Source organism: Arvicola amphibius, chromosome 4 (genome assembly GCF_903992535.2).
Source record: "Arvicola amphibius chromosome 4, mArvAmp1.2, whole genome shotgun sequence".
NCBI classification, from domain to species: Eukaryota; Metazoa; Chordata; class Mammalia; order Rodentia; family Cricetidae; genus Arvicola; species Arvicola amphibius.
The window spans coordinates 92,210,809-92,226,918 of record NC_052050.1 but is presented as its reverse complement, the minus strand read 5'-3'; the positions used below and the strand labels follow the sequence as shown (position 1 = coordinate 92,226,918).

At 48.9% G+C, this 16,110-nt stretch overlaps 1 protein-coding gene across 1 annotated transcript in view; it reads left to right on the top strand.

The window, feature by feature from the left end:
* Nucleotides 1-13,105, top strand: part of Nlrc3 (NLR family CARD domain containing 3) — a 29,762-nt gene extending 16,657 nt beyond the window's left edge. Inside the window, exons 6-19 of the mRNA XM_038327769.1 lie at nt 2,336-2,419; nt 3,149-3,232; nt 4,737-4,820; nt 6,216-6,299; nt 6,864-6,947; nt 7,508-7,591; nt 8,065-8,148; nt 8,680-8,763; nt 9,163-9,246; nt 10,504-10,587; nt 11,001-11,084; nt 11,672-11,755; nt 12,099-12,182; nt 12,482-13,105. Of these exons, the coding sequence (XP_038183697.1) occupies nt 2,336-2,419; nt 3,149-3,232; nt 4,737-4,820; nt 6,216-6,299; nt 6,864-6,947; nt 7,508-7,591; nt 8,065-8,148; nt 8,680-8,763; nt 9,163-9,246; nt 10,504-10,587; nt 11,001-11,084; nt 11,672-11,755; nt 12,099-12,182; nt 12,482-12,560 (1,171 nt within the window). The 3' untranslated portion in view covers nt 12,561-13,105. The remainder of the gene's footprint in view (nt 1-2,335; nt 2,420-3,148; nt 3,233-4,736; nt 4,821-6,215; nt 6,300-6,863; nt 6,948-7,507; nt 7,592-8,064; nt 8,149-8,679; nt 8,764-9,162; nt 9,247-10,503; nt 10,588-11,000; nt 11,085-11,671; nt 11,756-12,098; nt 12,183-12,481) is intronic.
* Nucleotides 13,106-16,110: the final 3,005 nt, after the last annotated feature.

Genomic DNA, 16,110 nt, shown 5'->3' with positions numbered 1-16,110 from the left:
CTGGACTTGGGGGTGTGTCCAGTGCTCACTCACCTGCTGCCCTGGCTCAGGCATCACCTTCTCACCCTGATAACATTCTGAGCACAGGACTACATCTTAAACTAGGATATTTAAAAGTTTAGTTTAAAATTTAACTTTCAATTTAAATATAATTTAAGGTGAAAATTTAAAAATGTTTTAGATTAATGTGTATGGATGCTTTGCCTGCATGTACATACGTGCAATGGCCTGCTCTTTGTGTCTGCAGATGTCAGAAGGCAGCGTCAGATCCCCTGGAATGAGAGTTATGGACAGCTGTGAGCCACTATGTGGGTGCTGGGAATGAACCCAGGTCCTCTGCCAGAACAAGTGCTCTTGACAGCTGAACCTTCTCTCCAGCCTCAATTTTTGTTTTGTTTTTTGGATACGGGGTCTTGTGTAGTCCACATTTGCTCAGACTCAGTACATAGGTAAGGTGATCCTGAGCGTTGAGCCTCCCGAGAGCTGGGATTGCAGCAGTGTGCCCCTATACCCAGTTTACGCCATGCCAGAGATGGCGCCCAGGGCACCACGCATGCTAGGCAAACCCTTCACCTACTTGAGCCGCATCCTCAGCTCCAGTTCAGACAGAAGCTTAAGTTTACAAGTTTGTCTCTGGCTGGGTGTAATGTCCATGCCTACAATCCCAGCACTCCAGAGGCGGATACAGGAGGAGAGCCTGGCCTACACACTGTGAGATCCCAGCTCAGATAAAGCGCGATGGCACCGAGTATGCTGTCATTAGAGAAGAGCCTGCGTGCTGACGTCACAGCTTCCGAAAGCTCTACACTTGAGGGAGGCAGCCCTTGGGCTTGTAGTGTGCGGACACCAGGAAGGTTGGCAAGAGCGATGGGGTCATTCTGGAGAATAGGGGTAGGAGTGAGGTGTAGGGAGGGCTCTGCCTGGCTGGGGAAGGATGAACCCCTTTGAAAGGAAATGATCTTGCAGCTTCTCACTGCCAGTTCTTTGTCGGGCACAGGCAGCTCTAGCCTTCCTAGCACACGGCAAAAGAATCAATGTAGTTCTGCTGCAAATGGGGCTCAAAAATGATTCTGAAGAAAGCCAAGCATTCCTCTCTGGTCCTCAGAGATACTTGTTTACAGTGCCCAAGTCATTCTGCTGAAAAACACATAAGGTTGCTTGTGAGATATTATTTATATGACATTGTATAAATTCTATGGTGACAAAAGTGGCCTGGTCTTCAAACATTTTGAGGTGGAGGGCAGGGAAACAAGGTTTTCCATAGTTCAGACTCAAGATACCAACCTTCCGAGTTCTATAATAACAGGTGTCTACCACTGCACCTGGATAGTATTCAAATTTATTTATTTGTGTGTGTGTGTGTGTGTTTGTTTGTTTATGGGCAGAGTATCACTATGCAGTCCCGGTTGGCCTAGAACTAACATGTAAGCCAGGCTAGCCTCTGACCCTCAGAGATCCGCCTGCCTCTGTTTCCCAAGTTTGGGGATTAAAGGCGTGCACCACTACACCTGGCTCAAATTTTTTTTTTTTTTGGTTTTTCGAGACAGGGTTTCCCTGTAGTTTCTAGAGCCTGTCCTGGAACTAGCTCTTGTAGACCAGGCTGGCCTCGAACTCAGAGATCCACCTGCCTCTGCCTCCCGAGTGCTGGGATTAAAGGCGTGCGCCACCACCGCCCGGCCGGAAACTGTATTTATTTAAACACTGTCTGGCCCATTAGTTTTAGCTTCTTGTTGGCTAATTTTTAGAACTTGTTTAATCCATTTTTATTAATGTGTGTAGCACCACGAGGTGGTGTCTTACCAGGAGAGATCTTAAGCTGTGTCTGTCTTGGAGAGGAGAGGCATGGCGACTGCCTGAGGCGATTGTCTCACTGTCTTTTTTTTCTCCCACAATTTTGTTTTGTTTACTCCGCCTACTTAATTTTTTGTCCTATTAAAGGGCCAAGGCAGTTTCTTTATTAACCAATGAAAGTAACACATAGACAGATGACCCTCCTCCATCATGGTGGTAAGTACTTTTACCTTCTGAACCACCTTGCCGGTCCCATGTGAAAGACTTCTATGTCCAAATGCAAGGTTTCACATTTGTAAAGCAGCTGTTGTGTGGCATGCTGGGAAAATTTCCTTGGAGCCCTCATGAGGGTGAAGGTCATCAGGCCCACTCTGACCCCACATTCCAGATTCAAGGGTCTTCCTATCCCTGGCTTCTGCTCCCTGGTCACTTTATAGTCTCATGGGTGATGTTGGGAGAGCAAGAGCTAATCATGAGCCTAGTGCCACAGAAGAGGCGATGAGAGGCACAGACTTGCGATGACCACTTTCCCTTTTCTTGGCAGCCTGACTGAGAACCAGATTGGTAACAAAGGGGCCAAAGCTCTGGCCAGATCCCTCCTGGTCAACAGAAGTCTTACCACACTAGAGTAAGTCGGACACCACAGGCCCCTGGAAGAAGAGAATTTTAACTATCTCCCTGTCTGTGAAATGTCTTGACCGTTCACCGTCCTTTCTCCAGCTCCCAGAGCCTCATCTACAGCAGTGTTGAGCTCTGAGCTCCTGCCGAAAACACGTCCTTCTGACTGGCGGGAAGGACAGCTGAGCAAGCAATGTCACTACTACTTTTGTCCCTTAAATGTCATTTCAGAAAACACTTGATTTTTGACCCTGACCTAGATTCATTGCTGTCATTTCCACAGTTAGCTCACTAGACCACATCCTGTTCCCTTGCCCTCACCATGGCGGGCTGCTTTGGGGAACTCCTTTAGTCATACATACATACATTCATACACACACACACATACACACATACACACACACATATCTACATGCACACACACATACACACATACACACACACATATACATGCACACACACATACACACATACACACACACATATATATACACATACACACATACATACATACACACATACACACACATATATACATGCACACACATATATATACACACATACATACTTATACACATACACACATACATACATACACACATGACTTCTGCCATATATCCAACATGAAATCCCTAACCCCAGTTCCTTCCCTTTAAGAATTGTAGACTTAAAATGTCAGTGCTATTTTGATTCTTCTTCCCACCACGGTCATCTTTTTTTTTTCTCTTGCTTTTACCAGCCTCCGGAGCAACACCATTGGACCCCAGGGAGCTAAGGCCCTGGCAGATGCTCTGAAGATAAACCGAACTCTAACCTCTCTAAGGTATGTGGTTCCACCCCTGACCTCAGGAGAGGGCTCAGAAATCTAAACCTTGGCTACAGGAGAGACTGTGGAGTGGGAGAGAATTTAAAATGGAGGCTTTGCGATGCCATCAGGCTTCAGGTTCCAGATGGCCCTAACTCTGTGTGCTTCCATAAGCCCCAAGGTTTCTCAGAACAATAAACAGCCTACCTTCCAGAAGATGACAGTGTTTGGGTATGGCTTGCTGTGTCCTTTTTAGGAGCCTGTGGTTGTGTCCATGGTTGAGGGTATACTATTGTTCTGTTCTGGTTTTCTATTTTTATTATGCAAATGAAATTTTTGTTGTTATTGTTTTGAAACAGGGTCTGACTATGTAGGTCTCTGTGAGTCCAAGGCCAGTCTGGCCTGGAGCTCACTTTGTACACGAGACTGGCCTTGAACTCACAAAGATCCACCTGTCTCTGCCTCCTAAGTGCTGGGGTTAAAGATATGCACCACTATTGCCTAGCACCAGATGAAATTTAATGATATAAAATTTATCATTTTGAAGTATATAGTTCTTTGGCATTTATTTTATTTTTGAGATATGGTTTCTCTGTGTATCCCTGGCTGTCCTGGAACTCGTTCTGTAGACCAGGCTGGCCTTGAACTCAGAGATCCACCTGCCTCTGCCTCCTGAATCCAGCGAATGAAAGGCGAGCGCCACCACAGCCTAACGTCATTGGCATTTTGTACACTCACAATGTTGTGCAGCCACCACCTCTGTCAAAATGTTTTCAAAATATTTTTGACCGTTAGTATTTGCTTATTCCTTTTCTCTGGACATTTCATATAAATGTAACTATACAATAAGAACTTTGAGCCCTGTGGCAGTGATGCACACTTTTAATCCCAGCACTTGGGAGGCAGGGGCAGGCGGATCTCTGTGAGTTCGAGGCCAGCCTGGTCTTCAAGAGTTCCAGGACAGGGTATAAAGCTACAGAGAAACCCTGTCTTGAAAAACCACACACACACACACACACACACACACACACACACACACGAACTTTGTGTCTGTCTTCTCTACTAGCATGTTTTCAAGGTGCATCCACACTGTAGCATATTGTTTTCTTGCACTTAGTAGCTGAACAGTACTCCACTGTGTGGGTGGAGAAGTCCATGCACAGACTGTCCGTGCATTCATGCATTCAGTGTGCTTCTGTCTTTTAGCTATTATGCTGTCTTTTAGCTACATGCTGCTAGCAGTATTTGTGTAGAAGTATTCAAGTACCTGTCTTTAGTTACTTGGGGAATATACCTAGGAATGGAATTATATTTTAATTGTAGACACCTTGTTCCTAGTTGGCGGGCGACTACTTAGAAACTCAATACAGGAGGGCTAAGTCTTTCCTGGGTGATGGACCATAATGGTTGGTAAATCATTTCATGGAAGTCAGCTGATTCCTGTCTTGGGCCTCTGAGGCAGGTGTCCCCACTGCAGAGAGAGTCCGGGCCACTGGTGACACACCTCTTCTTACCTCTATAGCCTCCAGAGCAACGTGATCAAGGATGATGGTGTCATGTGCATGGCGGAGGCCCTCGTCTCCAACCAGACCATGGCCATACTACAGTGAGTGACAAAGTCTTGCTTCTCCTCGTTCCTCCTGAGCCTCTGCCCTGCCCCTGACAGAGAGAAAGGAGGCGGTCCTAAGGCTGTCTGCTCCACCTGTTTCTTCAGAGAAAATTCTTCTTCACAGAATTACCGAAAATAAAATCTCTTGCCAGCCCAGGAAATCATGTCCACAGCCACAGGAAAAGGACACTGCACCCCTCTCTAAATCAGCACTGCCTGTAATGAGCCAGCGGGGCTGCAAAGAGGGAGGTCCTGCCCTTCCCTACAGCCCAGCAGAGGGCAACCAGTCCATGTATGTCCCCAATGTCAATGACGATTTGTTGTCAAGTGTGAGGAGCTGACAGCAGCGTTTTTCAGCAGCTGATCCTGAGCTTGCCAGACAGGGAGAGAGGCCACTGCGCCCCTGAACTGCTTTGCCCAGACGAAACTGCTCCTACCTTTATGATGATATGGTATGGCACAGCTTGGAGCTGTGCACCCAGGCTAATTCCCACAGTGACAGGGAGACAGGAGCACTTCCTTGTTTGATGTTTGTCTTGGAAATGAAGGCCTCAAGACCCTTAGAAAGACCCCAGGAGGCCTGGTGTGGTGGCAAATGGCTTTAATCCCAGCATTTAGGAGGCAGAGGCAGGCAGATCTCTGGGAGTCTGGGGCCAGCCTGAGCTACATGAAGAGACCCTTTCTCAAAAACCAAACCAAACACACTCCTGGGCTGTGAAGCTAGAGGTGGCTGACTGAGCTTGCAAGCAGACAGAGTATGGATTTACAACCTATAGTTTCCTAAGAAAACAATCTACAAAGAGGGAGATTTAAAAAAAAGTTGTCTGGACATGTACAGTATAGGTAAATTTTTTATATTTTATTTCTCTCTGTGTGTGTATACATGCATGCATGCATGCTATGGCACAAGTATGGAGGTTAGAAGAAAGCTTGCAGGAGTCATTTTTCTCTTCCCATCACGTGGGTCCTAGGGACTGAATTCTGGTCTCCAGGCTTGGGTAGCAAGCACCTTTACCTGCTGAGCCATTCTTTGGCCCCCATGTCTTTCCTTTACACAGGTGAGGTCCTTCCCATCTGTCCTCTATACCTCTTCTCAGGGACGTTTCTACAGGTGGGAGGCGGCGTGCTGGTCCAGATGTAAACTTTGCTAGCACCAGACTTGAGTGCGGAAGTCTCGCGTACAGGAGGCTGCTAAGCCCATCAGCCCCTACTCCTGGCTGCCCTTTCCCCTTAACTCTCCCAGCTAGATCTTTTGTGAGACCCCTTTCCACTGCCCTGTGAATGGAGATGGCACCCTATCTGTCCCTGACCTCTCACCCAAAACTCAGATTGGCGTTGACCTGGGAGTGACTGTGGCTGGCTTTGCTGATGGATCCTTCTTGTCTTCCACAGGCTACAGAAGAACCTAATTGGGCCCAAGGGAGCCCAGCAGATGGCAGATGCCCTGAAGCAGAACAAGAGTCTAAAGGAACTCATGTGAGAAAGGCCGAAGTGCCAAACTGGTGTTCTCTGTGCCAAGCAGAAGGCCAGCACACACTGCATATTTGTGAACAGGGGAATGGATGACAGGATAGAGGGATGGATGGAGGGATGAGAAGATGCATGTGTGCATGGTCTTTGGATGAACAGGAGGATGAGTGGACGGATTGATGATGAAATGGTTGGAAAGAGGGATAGATAGGAGATTTAGATAAACTGATGTGTGGGTGAATGCAGGTTAGCTGGTTTCAAAGCACAAAACACTGGACAAGGAGAATCGAAACCCAGACTCCCAGAACTGAGTGAGCCCTAAGCAGCATGGGCTTGTTTACATTGTTGTCTCCCTGCTCTCAGGAGGAAACATCATTGCTTGGCCATCTTCACAGAAAGTCCCACAAACACCTTAGTTCTTTCCAAAGAGCTAAGGAAGATAAGGGTCACCTTCGGAGATGAGGACAAACACAACTGTGGCCGAATGAACTGCACTGAACACTCCTGAGACAGAGGGAGTCTCCCGAGCTCTGACCCCTACACCCAGCCCATCACCATTGTCTCTTGCAGGTTTTCCAGCAATACCATTGGAGATGGAGGTGCCATGGCCCTGGCTGAGGCCCTGAAGGTGAACCAGGGCCTGGAGAAACTGGAGTGAGTCTGCCCGGGAATCCTCCATGGATGATACTTGATACATGGATGATACATGGATGATGCTCTTGCCAGAACCCATTTCCACGAGAGCCAACCCACCCTTGCAACCCAGCCCCGACACTGTACTGTTCCTGCCCCTCCACCCGCCTTCTGTCCTGTTCCATCTGCCAGCTCCACTTCTCAGCACTTTTCAGAATGATAAGGTCTATGTGCCTTGTCATAAGCAAGCCCCCAGGGCTGCAAGGAAAGTCTTGGTAGGTTGGGCGGGGGCGGGCTGGATGCTGCCGCCGCATTAGGATGGTTTTGCTGCATCGCTTGCTCTGGAGCAGGGTAACATTCACTGCCTTGAGGACATATGCAGCTCCCATGTCAGCTTAAGTTTCAGGGCTTATGCTAAACCACACTGGCTTTACCCAGCAGGAGCTAGAAAGTGGAGTGACTGGAAAGGAAAGAGGGATGAGAAGAGCAATTCCCAGGTCCCCAACTCCCTGTTGAACCCATCGGGTATGGCTCCAGGTCCTGGGACAGCCACATCAACAGTGTCTTGTCTTTTATCGCAGTCTACAGAGCAATGCCATCAGTAACACCGGAGTGGCTGTGCTGATGCGAGCCCTCCATGTTAACCAGACACTCTCTAGTCTCAAGTAAGTCCTGCCCCCAACCCCACAACTGGGATGTTGCCCCTTTGACCAGTGGGGAAGCAGGGCCTCTGGGACTTGGAAAGAAAGGCTGGGGCAGAGGAAACTGCTGTAGAAAACACTGTAGTTGGTATGGGCTTGGTTCTAGAACGTAGCACCCTGCCCCTTTACCCGCTTTGTGAGTGTGGCTCCCAGTGGACACGCCCCTCTATGTACAGCCCTTCAGGTGCCACCTGCCCATCATAACCCAGATCTCGCCCTTTCCTCCTGTGCATTCCTGCACTGCTTTGGTCCTGAGTGGGCACAGATTAGAGCCCTAGCTGGCAGCAACAGGTTCCTTCACCTTTCAGCCCAGATGGCCCAGGAGGCCCAGGGCCTGTCTGTGGTTTCCTGGGGTTTGGAAAGCCTAGACATCTGGGCTTACTCGATCAGAAGCCTCACTTGCCTGACTGGATGCTGAGAGTCTCATCTTTCCTCAGCCTACGAGAAAACTCCATCAGTCCAGAGGGAGCCAGGGCCCTCGCTCAAGCCCTCTGTAGGAACAACACTCTGCAACATTTGGAGTACGTAATAATTGGGTCTTGGGGGGGGGGGTGGAGGTCAAAGGGAGACTGTGCTTCCTCACCTACTCAGACACCAGGGTTGGTGGCACCACTGTAATGGGTTAGACCCTTGACATCCTCACAGTTCACAAGGCTGGACTAGGACTTCATTTGGGAAGGGGCAGCCTGGAGACCTGATATCACTGGTAACCCTGGCACAAGAACTCTGTAGCCTTACACCTAGAGATGGATAAGCACATGGCAGAGGACCTGAAAGGGTTGGCACAGGGCCATGCCAATAGGTAGTAAATCCTGTTCATAGTGCTGCATGTCCTGGCTGCATGACCTGTGGCCACTCACTGGGTTTAACATGGGATATTCTCTAGTATGCCTGGAGCACCAGAGTTCTCCATAAGCACGAGCCACACAAGCCTAAAGCCAGTGCTGACAGTGTGCCCTTGGGAGGGTGGGGAATGACTGGGATCCCCTAGTGACCAGGATGGTGGGGCGGTTCACAGTGGCTTCTACTTGCTCCTGTTCCCTTTTCCCCAGTCTGACAGCCAACCTCCTCCATGACCAAGGTGCTCAGGCTGTTGCGGCAGCGGTAGGAGAAAACCACTCCCTCACTCACCTGCAGTAAGTCCACTGGCCCCACCCTTCCCCAACCCCACCCTCCAGCTGCAGGGCTACCAAGCCAACTGTGGCAGATGGAACCTGACTTTGGGCCATGCCCGAGGCCTTCCTAGGCTCCCTGCCCCAAGCAGGCATGCCCCATCCCCATCCTGAGGTTATCCTCAGATAGACCTGGATTATGAGGCAAGTGTCAAGGCTGTGACTTGGGGTGACCTATGCTTTATGGAGAATATTTGAGCTTGTTCCCATGGCTACCACTGGTAAAGCACTGGCCCTCTGGGGACTTTAGGAATCCCCATGCCATATCCTGCACAGACTCACCCAGTCACCAGACCCTCCTGGATGCCTTAAGGCCTCCACCTCCGTTCTTGGGCCATACGGTCACATGTCTGTGTCTTTCAGCCTGCAGTGGAACTTCATCCAGGCAGGTGCAGCCAGGGCCCTGGGACAAGCACTGCAGCTGAACAGGACCCTGACAACCTTAGAGTAAGTGTGGCCTGTGGGGATAAGGGGTAGTCTCCAGGCACAGACAAGTCTCCTGTACCATGAGACCACTATTTCAGTCCTCACTTACCTGCAGTGTGTGTGTGTGTGTGTGTGTGTGTGTGTGTGTGTAATAGCTTTACTAATATAATCCACACACCATAAAAACCAGCTGTCAACCATCACAACCACCAATTGTAGACCATCCCCCACCCCCAGAGATGCTGTGTACTGTAGCTGCTTTCCAGCCTCACTTCCATCCTTGCAAAACACCAACCAGTCTGGACATCTGACATAAGTGAACTCGTATGGTCTTTCATGATCTCTACCGTGTATGTGTACATACATGCCGAGGGGAAACAAGGACCCCTCGTATGGCCTTTCATGATCTCTACCGTGTATGTGTACATACATGCCGAGGGGTGAAACAAGGGCCCTGAAAATCTTGAGCACATGCTCTACCACAGAGCTCCTTTTCTCGCACACCTCAGACTACCTATCCAGGCTCAGCACCACCTCCTACTTCACTCAATCATCAAAACATAAAATGGCTTACCTACGACTTATTCTTATTTACTTATAGTTTGGCTTTTTGAGACAAGGTTTCTCTGTGTAACAGCCCTAGCTGTCCTGGCACTCGCTTTGTAGGGCCTCGAACTTACAGAGATGCCTATAGGCTATTCTTATGGAGGCATTTTCTCAATTGATGTTCACTAGTCTCAGAGGACTCTTGCTTGTGTCCGCTTGACAAAAAAAGTAGCCCACGGGGCAGAACTGTGTCTGCTGCTTGGCGTCCTTAGCACATGGGACACACTTGGATGTTCACTAGAGTAATGAACGCGAATGCTTCCTTACGCACGGCGATGTCCATTTGTCCTAAACTCATTTATTGTCCCAGAACTTGCTCTTCTCCTCCAAATGGAAGTAGGAGAAAACATCCAGAAATCCTAGCCAGCACGAACAGTGCAGAGATGAGGACTTCAGGCCAACCTTCCCACCGGTTTTCAAAGCATACCTTTCGGTCTCAAGCCTTGTTGACAGTAATTCCCATGTCCCTTTTCTCGTCTGCCTTTGACACGTTGTTCAGATTCACACAGACTTCCAGATTCCTCTGTGCATTAATATGAGGCCAAGGGCACAATGGTTTCCCAGAAGGTGACTGGGCGTGGGTGTGCCGAGCGTAAAGGGCCTAACCCCACAGGCCTTGGCCAGAGTGTTGGCCTGAGCCCCTTGGGTACCAATAGGTTACACTGTGTTCAGCTTACAGGAGAATGCCATAGGGGATGACGGAGCTTCTGCAGTGGCCGGGGCCCTGAAGGTGAACACGACCCTCACTGCTCTCTAGTAAGTCCCCTGGGTGTGGGAGCCCAGCAGATCACACCCCCCCCCCAGCATCCCATGTCACACAGCCACCTCAGTTTATCTGTCTGGGAAGGTTGTTTGGATTTTCATATTAGAAAGTGACTGGGCACTCAAGCATCCAGAGGAAGGACCGAAGGCACAGACAGCATTTGGCCCAGGCCTACTGGAAGACCAACTCTACCCCCACCACGTGTCTAGATCTTGTTCCTAGGTGTTAGACTAAAGATGGGAGATGCTGTGAGCTTGGAAGAATCATAAGAAAACAGTCCTTATTGCTGTTTCTCAATATTTAGCCCTAGCTAAGGGGTATGGAGTATGGAGGGAAGCCTGGCCCACGGCAGAGGGCCAGAGCACAGGGGGCTGATTACCCACACTGACGGCACTCCCTCTTATAGCTTACAGGTGGCCTCCATTGGCACCCAAGGGGCCCAGGCACTTGGGGAGGCCCTGGCTGTGAACAGAACCTTGGAGATTCTTGAGTGAGTATTCTGGTTTCTGTTGACAGACTTTCGCTGAAACAAATCAAAGTACAGATTCAAAAGGAGTAAGCATGAAGACAAACATCTATTTACATAATTGTTACGACTGTTTCCAGTCATATGCTCCATCTTCCCCGTTCCCACTTGGTCTTTCCCTGAAGTCACGATGGCACTATGCTCTGGGTTGGGCCTGTCCCAGATAAACACAACCAAAGGCTCTATTTAATAGAACCCCCCCCCCCCCACCATACACACACCATAGAAACCAGAAGCCACCTCCCGGGGTGGCTGGGGCTCAAGCTCTGAGGCTCTCAGCATATCCATGTCTTCCCTATTCCCCAGCGTCCCTGTAACCACAGTGTACTGTAGACCTCTGGATGGAGAGTCACCTCTCCCATCTCAGTCCAGGTTTTCCTTCTCTGGGGTAGGAAAAAAGAACAGGCTTCCTTCCATAAGTGCTTAGGAAGAAGCTGCTCCCAACTCCTGTGACTGGAATGTCCAGACAAGGCCACACCCATCTGGAGGGACAGCAGTGTCAGCCACTCAGCCTAGGCCCTGCACCTTAGGCTTCTTGCTTGCCCTGACAGCTTACGAGGAAATGACATCGGGGTAGCTGGTGCCAAGGCTTTGGCAAATGCTTTGAAGTTAAACTCCAGTCTCCGGAGACTCAAGTAAGTGATTGTGTGGCCCCCGCGCAACCCAGAGTAGCCAACTTCTGCCAGCACTTCTGGGAGGAAACACAATTTCCTTTGGTTGCTTCCTCCTGGATGTTAAACGACCACACTGTCCTGACCATTACTGTCCATGTCCACTGAAGTTAGCTTTGTTCATTCTCCTGTACTGAACACCCGCATTCATGGCCTTGGGCAGAGTACCTGGCTACAGCTGCTACGGTGCCTGTGGACAATCAGCCCAGAATAACTTATTTCACCCATGGCGACAAGGCAGCGGTGCTCCTTACGTGTCTTCTGTCCTGATGGCTCACTGCGGTGCCTCCATCTCTCCTCTGCCTAGTCTCCAGGAGAACTCACTGGGGATGGATGGGGCCATATATGTTGCTGCTGCGTTGTCTGAGAACCGTGGTCTGCGTCATATTAAGTGAGTACACTCAGTGGCATTTTACCTTCCCAGCTACTTCTGCTGAGCCTCGGAACTGCTCCCAGAGCAGGTTCTGCCTTTAGCCCACTTCTGGAAGCTAGATGATACGAAGACACTCCAGCAACTCCATAGGGAAACTAGGTCTACTAGGGAACATGCCAGAGTGGTGTGTATAAGAGGGACCCTACACACTCCAGAAGGCCAAGGGTTCAACCGGGCCCTGAATTTATTAGAGCAATGATCACTGTACTAAAGACAACCTGCAGGTGCTCATTTCTGCCCTAACTCTTCTGCTCTAGTCTCCAGGGAAATCCCATTGGGGAATCTGGTGCCAGGATGATCTCAGAGGCTACCAAGACATGTATGGTGGAAATGTAAGGAAAGCAGGTTCCTGGGGGAACACACAGAGCCTCAGCTGGAAGCTTCAGATCAGAGTGACCTCGATTTCTGCACAATTTCCTGGAATCTGAATGCCGCTGAGCCAGTTCTAAAGCTGGTCTCCTGGACAGGGGAAGGAAGGGCACTTCAGCAGAGGCCATGGGCATCTTTCCTTCCCAGGGTCAGGCAGAGGGAAGATGGACACTGTGACAGCATAGGGAAGGGAAGGAGCTGCTGCAAAGGGGCACTCAGGGATAAAATCTCAGAGCTCCACAAAACAGGACGCTGGTGCAGACGTATTCATATCCTGGGTCTTCAGAGCCCCAACTAAAACAACAACAAAAACAAATGTGTTTCTGCCCTCGTGTGCTCCTGTGGCTAACATCGCCATCTTGAAGGTTGCAGCCTTCCAGCCCATTAAGCACATTAGCTTGGCGAAGGTGAGGATATGTCCATTATTTTTCTTTTCTTAAGAAAAGAAAGAAATTTTGGGGTGTGACCCTTATTTACATATGGAGAAAATATGAGAAATTTGTGGAGATAAATCAAAGGTTAATTCTAAGGTTCTGGAGTCAGAGCTAAGTATCCAAAGGCCCTGCATTCTTGTAAGATCTCTCAGACATCTAGAATGGTCTGCCATATTTGGAGTCCAGCATACTGGTATTCCATTGCAAATTAAGTGTTGATACCTTGATGCCATTATCCTGTATTTAGGCATCTAAAACCTCTACAGTGGCTATCGCTTCCCCTTGGAGACAAATAAGCTGTGCTTCCATGTGGCAAATTTCCTCCATTGTCTGAGTGAAACAGGAAAAACCTAAATGAACTTCACAGATCTCAACCAAGCCACTAAGGTAAATGCTTATAAAGACCATAAAGTGAGTCTGGGCAGTGGTGGCACACACCTACAATCCCAGCACCAGGAGGCAGAGGCAGGTGGAGCTCTGTGAGTTCAAGACCAGTCTGGTCTACAGAGCAGGTTCCAGAATAGCCAGAGCTACATAACAAGACCCTGTCTTGGAAAAAGACAAAAAACAAAAAAACACAAACAAGTATCCAAAAGACACGTGTAATTCTAGTACTTGAGAGGCTGAGGAAGGATCATGAATTTGAGGACACCTTTAAATACATAGTGAGATTCTCAAAACCAAACCAAACATATAAAGATGAGTATTCGGGTGAGTTATCGTGGAGGCTGACAGGAGAGGGGTTCGACAAACGTCACTGCGACAAGGATGACGAGACTCGAGCCAGGATGGCGTGCACTCCTGTGACCCCAGCACCTGGGGGAGGCAGGAGGGTCAGGAGCGCAAGGCTGTCTTTGGTACATGATGAGTTCAAGATCAGTTTCTGCAGCACGAGCTCCTGTCTGGGACAAATGGACATCATGCCTGGCCGAAGACGCAGCAGCAGCAGAACGTTTCTGCCCAACTGTCGAGGTATAACCACACAGACTCCAAATGGAAGGGCTTTCTACCAAGTGGGCCTGACTTCCAAAAGATGTCACAATGGTCTGGAGATGGTTTTAAATTAAACAAATGAAAGGGACTAACAGTGAAGTACAAATCCTTGATTGGCTCTAGGCTGGAGCAAACACATAATCTTAAAGAATACTACTTGGACTGAAGCTGCATTCATTTTGGTTTTGCAGCATATTGTTTCTGGGTATAGAATGCTATTTTCTCTCTTTTGGCACTTTTATGATGCGAGAGGCTGTCCCAGCTCTCAGACTGGGGCTATATCCCCCCTCAGTGGAGTGGGTCCTGAGTCCCATCCCTCACACTGCCAACAACAACGTTGCTTAGGCCTGTGGCTTACGCTGGAGTTCAGCAGCCAGGAAGACTTCAGTCGGTCAGTAGACAAATGCGGGGAAAGGGGTAGCCTGTCGATGCCTAGTGTGGAAGTCTGAAGGCCAAACACTGTGAGGGCAGAGGGTGCTTTCCAATGAGAATGAGAACAAGACTCACTAGAACTAGAAGGTCCCCTTCCAAAAGTTCTGTTCAAACCCCACTATCGAGACTTCACAGCTCTCTGGCTAGCGAAGAGAAGGGTTCACAAGGTCTAGCTGCATCACCACAAAGCAAGCCAAAATGTGAGTCCGGAACCAAGACAGAGCACTAAGCAGAACAGCAGTTTGATTTTCCTCCTATTGTTTTTTTTTTGTTTGTTTGTTTTGTTTTGTTTTTTTTTTTTTTTTTTTTGAGACAGGGTTTCTCTGTAGCTTTGGAGCCTGTCCTGGAACTAGCTCTTGTAGACCAGGCTGGTCTCAAACTCACAGAGATCCGCCTGCCTCTGCCTCCCGAGTGCTGGGATTAAAGGCGTGCGCCACCGCCGCCCGGCTTCCTCCTATTGTTTTAACGGGACAATCTCCGCTGCTGTCTTCTGCAGCTTCTGGAGCACGCCCTCTGCTGCTGAGGCACGCCCTCTGCTGTTGAGTGCACCTTGCTTCTCTCTCTCTTTTTTTAAACTTTTATTCTTTTTTTAAACCGATTTTTATTAGCTTTTTAAAAAAATACCAATTCATTTCTATTAAAAACATTGGAAACATGAAAAGTAAATGATGTTTTACATAAATTCTCTGGGAAGCCAATATAAATAAAAGTCCCTTTCTTAATATTTTTTTAAAAACCAATCCAAGTTCCCACTCCCTCCCCTCCTCCCATTCCCTCCACACACTCTCATACCCCACCTCCCTCCAATCCTAAGAGAGGGCAAAGCACCTTGCCCTGTGGAAGGTCCAAGGCCCTCCCCACTATATCTAGGCTGAGCAAGGTATACATTCAAAGAGACTAGGATCCCAAAAGCCAGTACATGCAGCAGAGACAAATCACAGTGCCACTGCCAGTGGCCCCTGTCTGCCCCAGCCATGCAACTGTCAACCATGTTCAGAGGGACTAGCTTGGTCCTATGCTTGCTTGTTCTTTTCCAGTTTGGCTGGAGTTGGTGAGCTCCCATTAGCTCAGGTAAACTGCTTCAGTGGATAAACCCCTCATGGTCTTGACCTCTTTGCTCACATTCTCATTCCTTCTACTCTTCTACTGGACCTTGGGAGCTCAGTCCAGTGCTCTGATGTGGGACTCTGCCTCTGTTTCTATCTGTTGCTGGACGAAGGTTCCATGGCAATATTTAAGATAATCATCAGTCTGACTACAGGGCAATGCCAGTTCGGGCACCCTCTCTACTATTGCCTAGGGTCTTAGCTGGGGCCATCCTTGTGGATTCCTGGGAATTTCTCTAGAGCCAGGCTTCTTGCCAACCCCATAATGGCTCCCCCAATCAAGGTATCTCTCTCCTTGCTCTCATATCTGTCCCCCCTCCATCTCAACCGTCCCATTCCCTCAAGTTCTCAACCCTCCCCTTCTCCCTACCTCTTTCCCCTCTCCTCCACCCTCTACCCCCTCCCTGCTCCCATGCTTACAATCCTGTAAGGTGACCCTGTATGTCACCAACCCTCAGGTGGGTCCATATATGGTTTTCTTTAGGTTCATATTATTACTTAGCTTCTCTAGGATCATGAACTATAGGCTCAATGTTCTTTGTTTATAGCTAG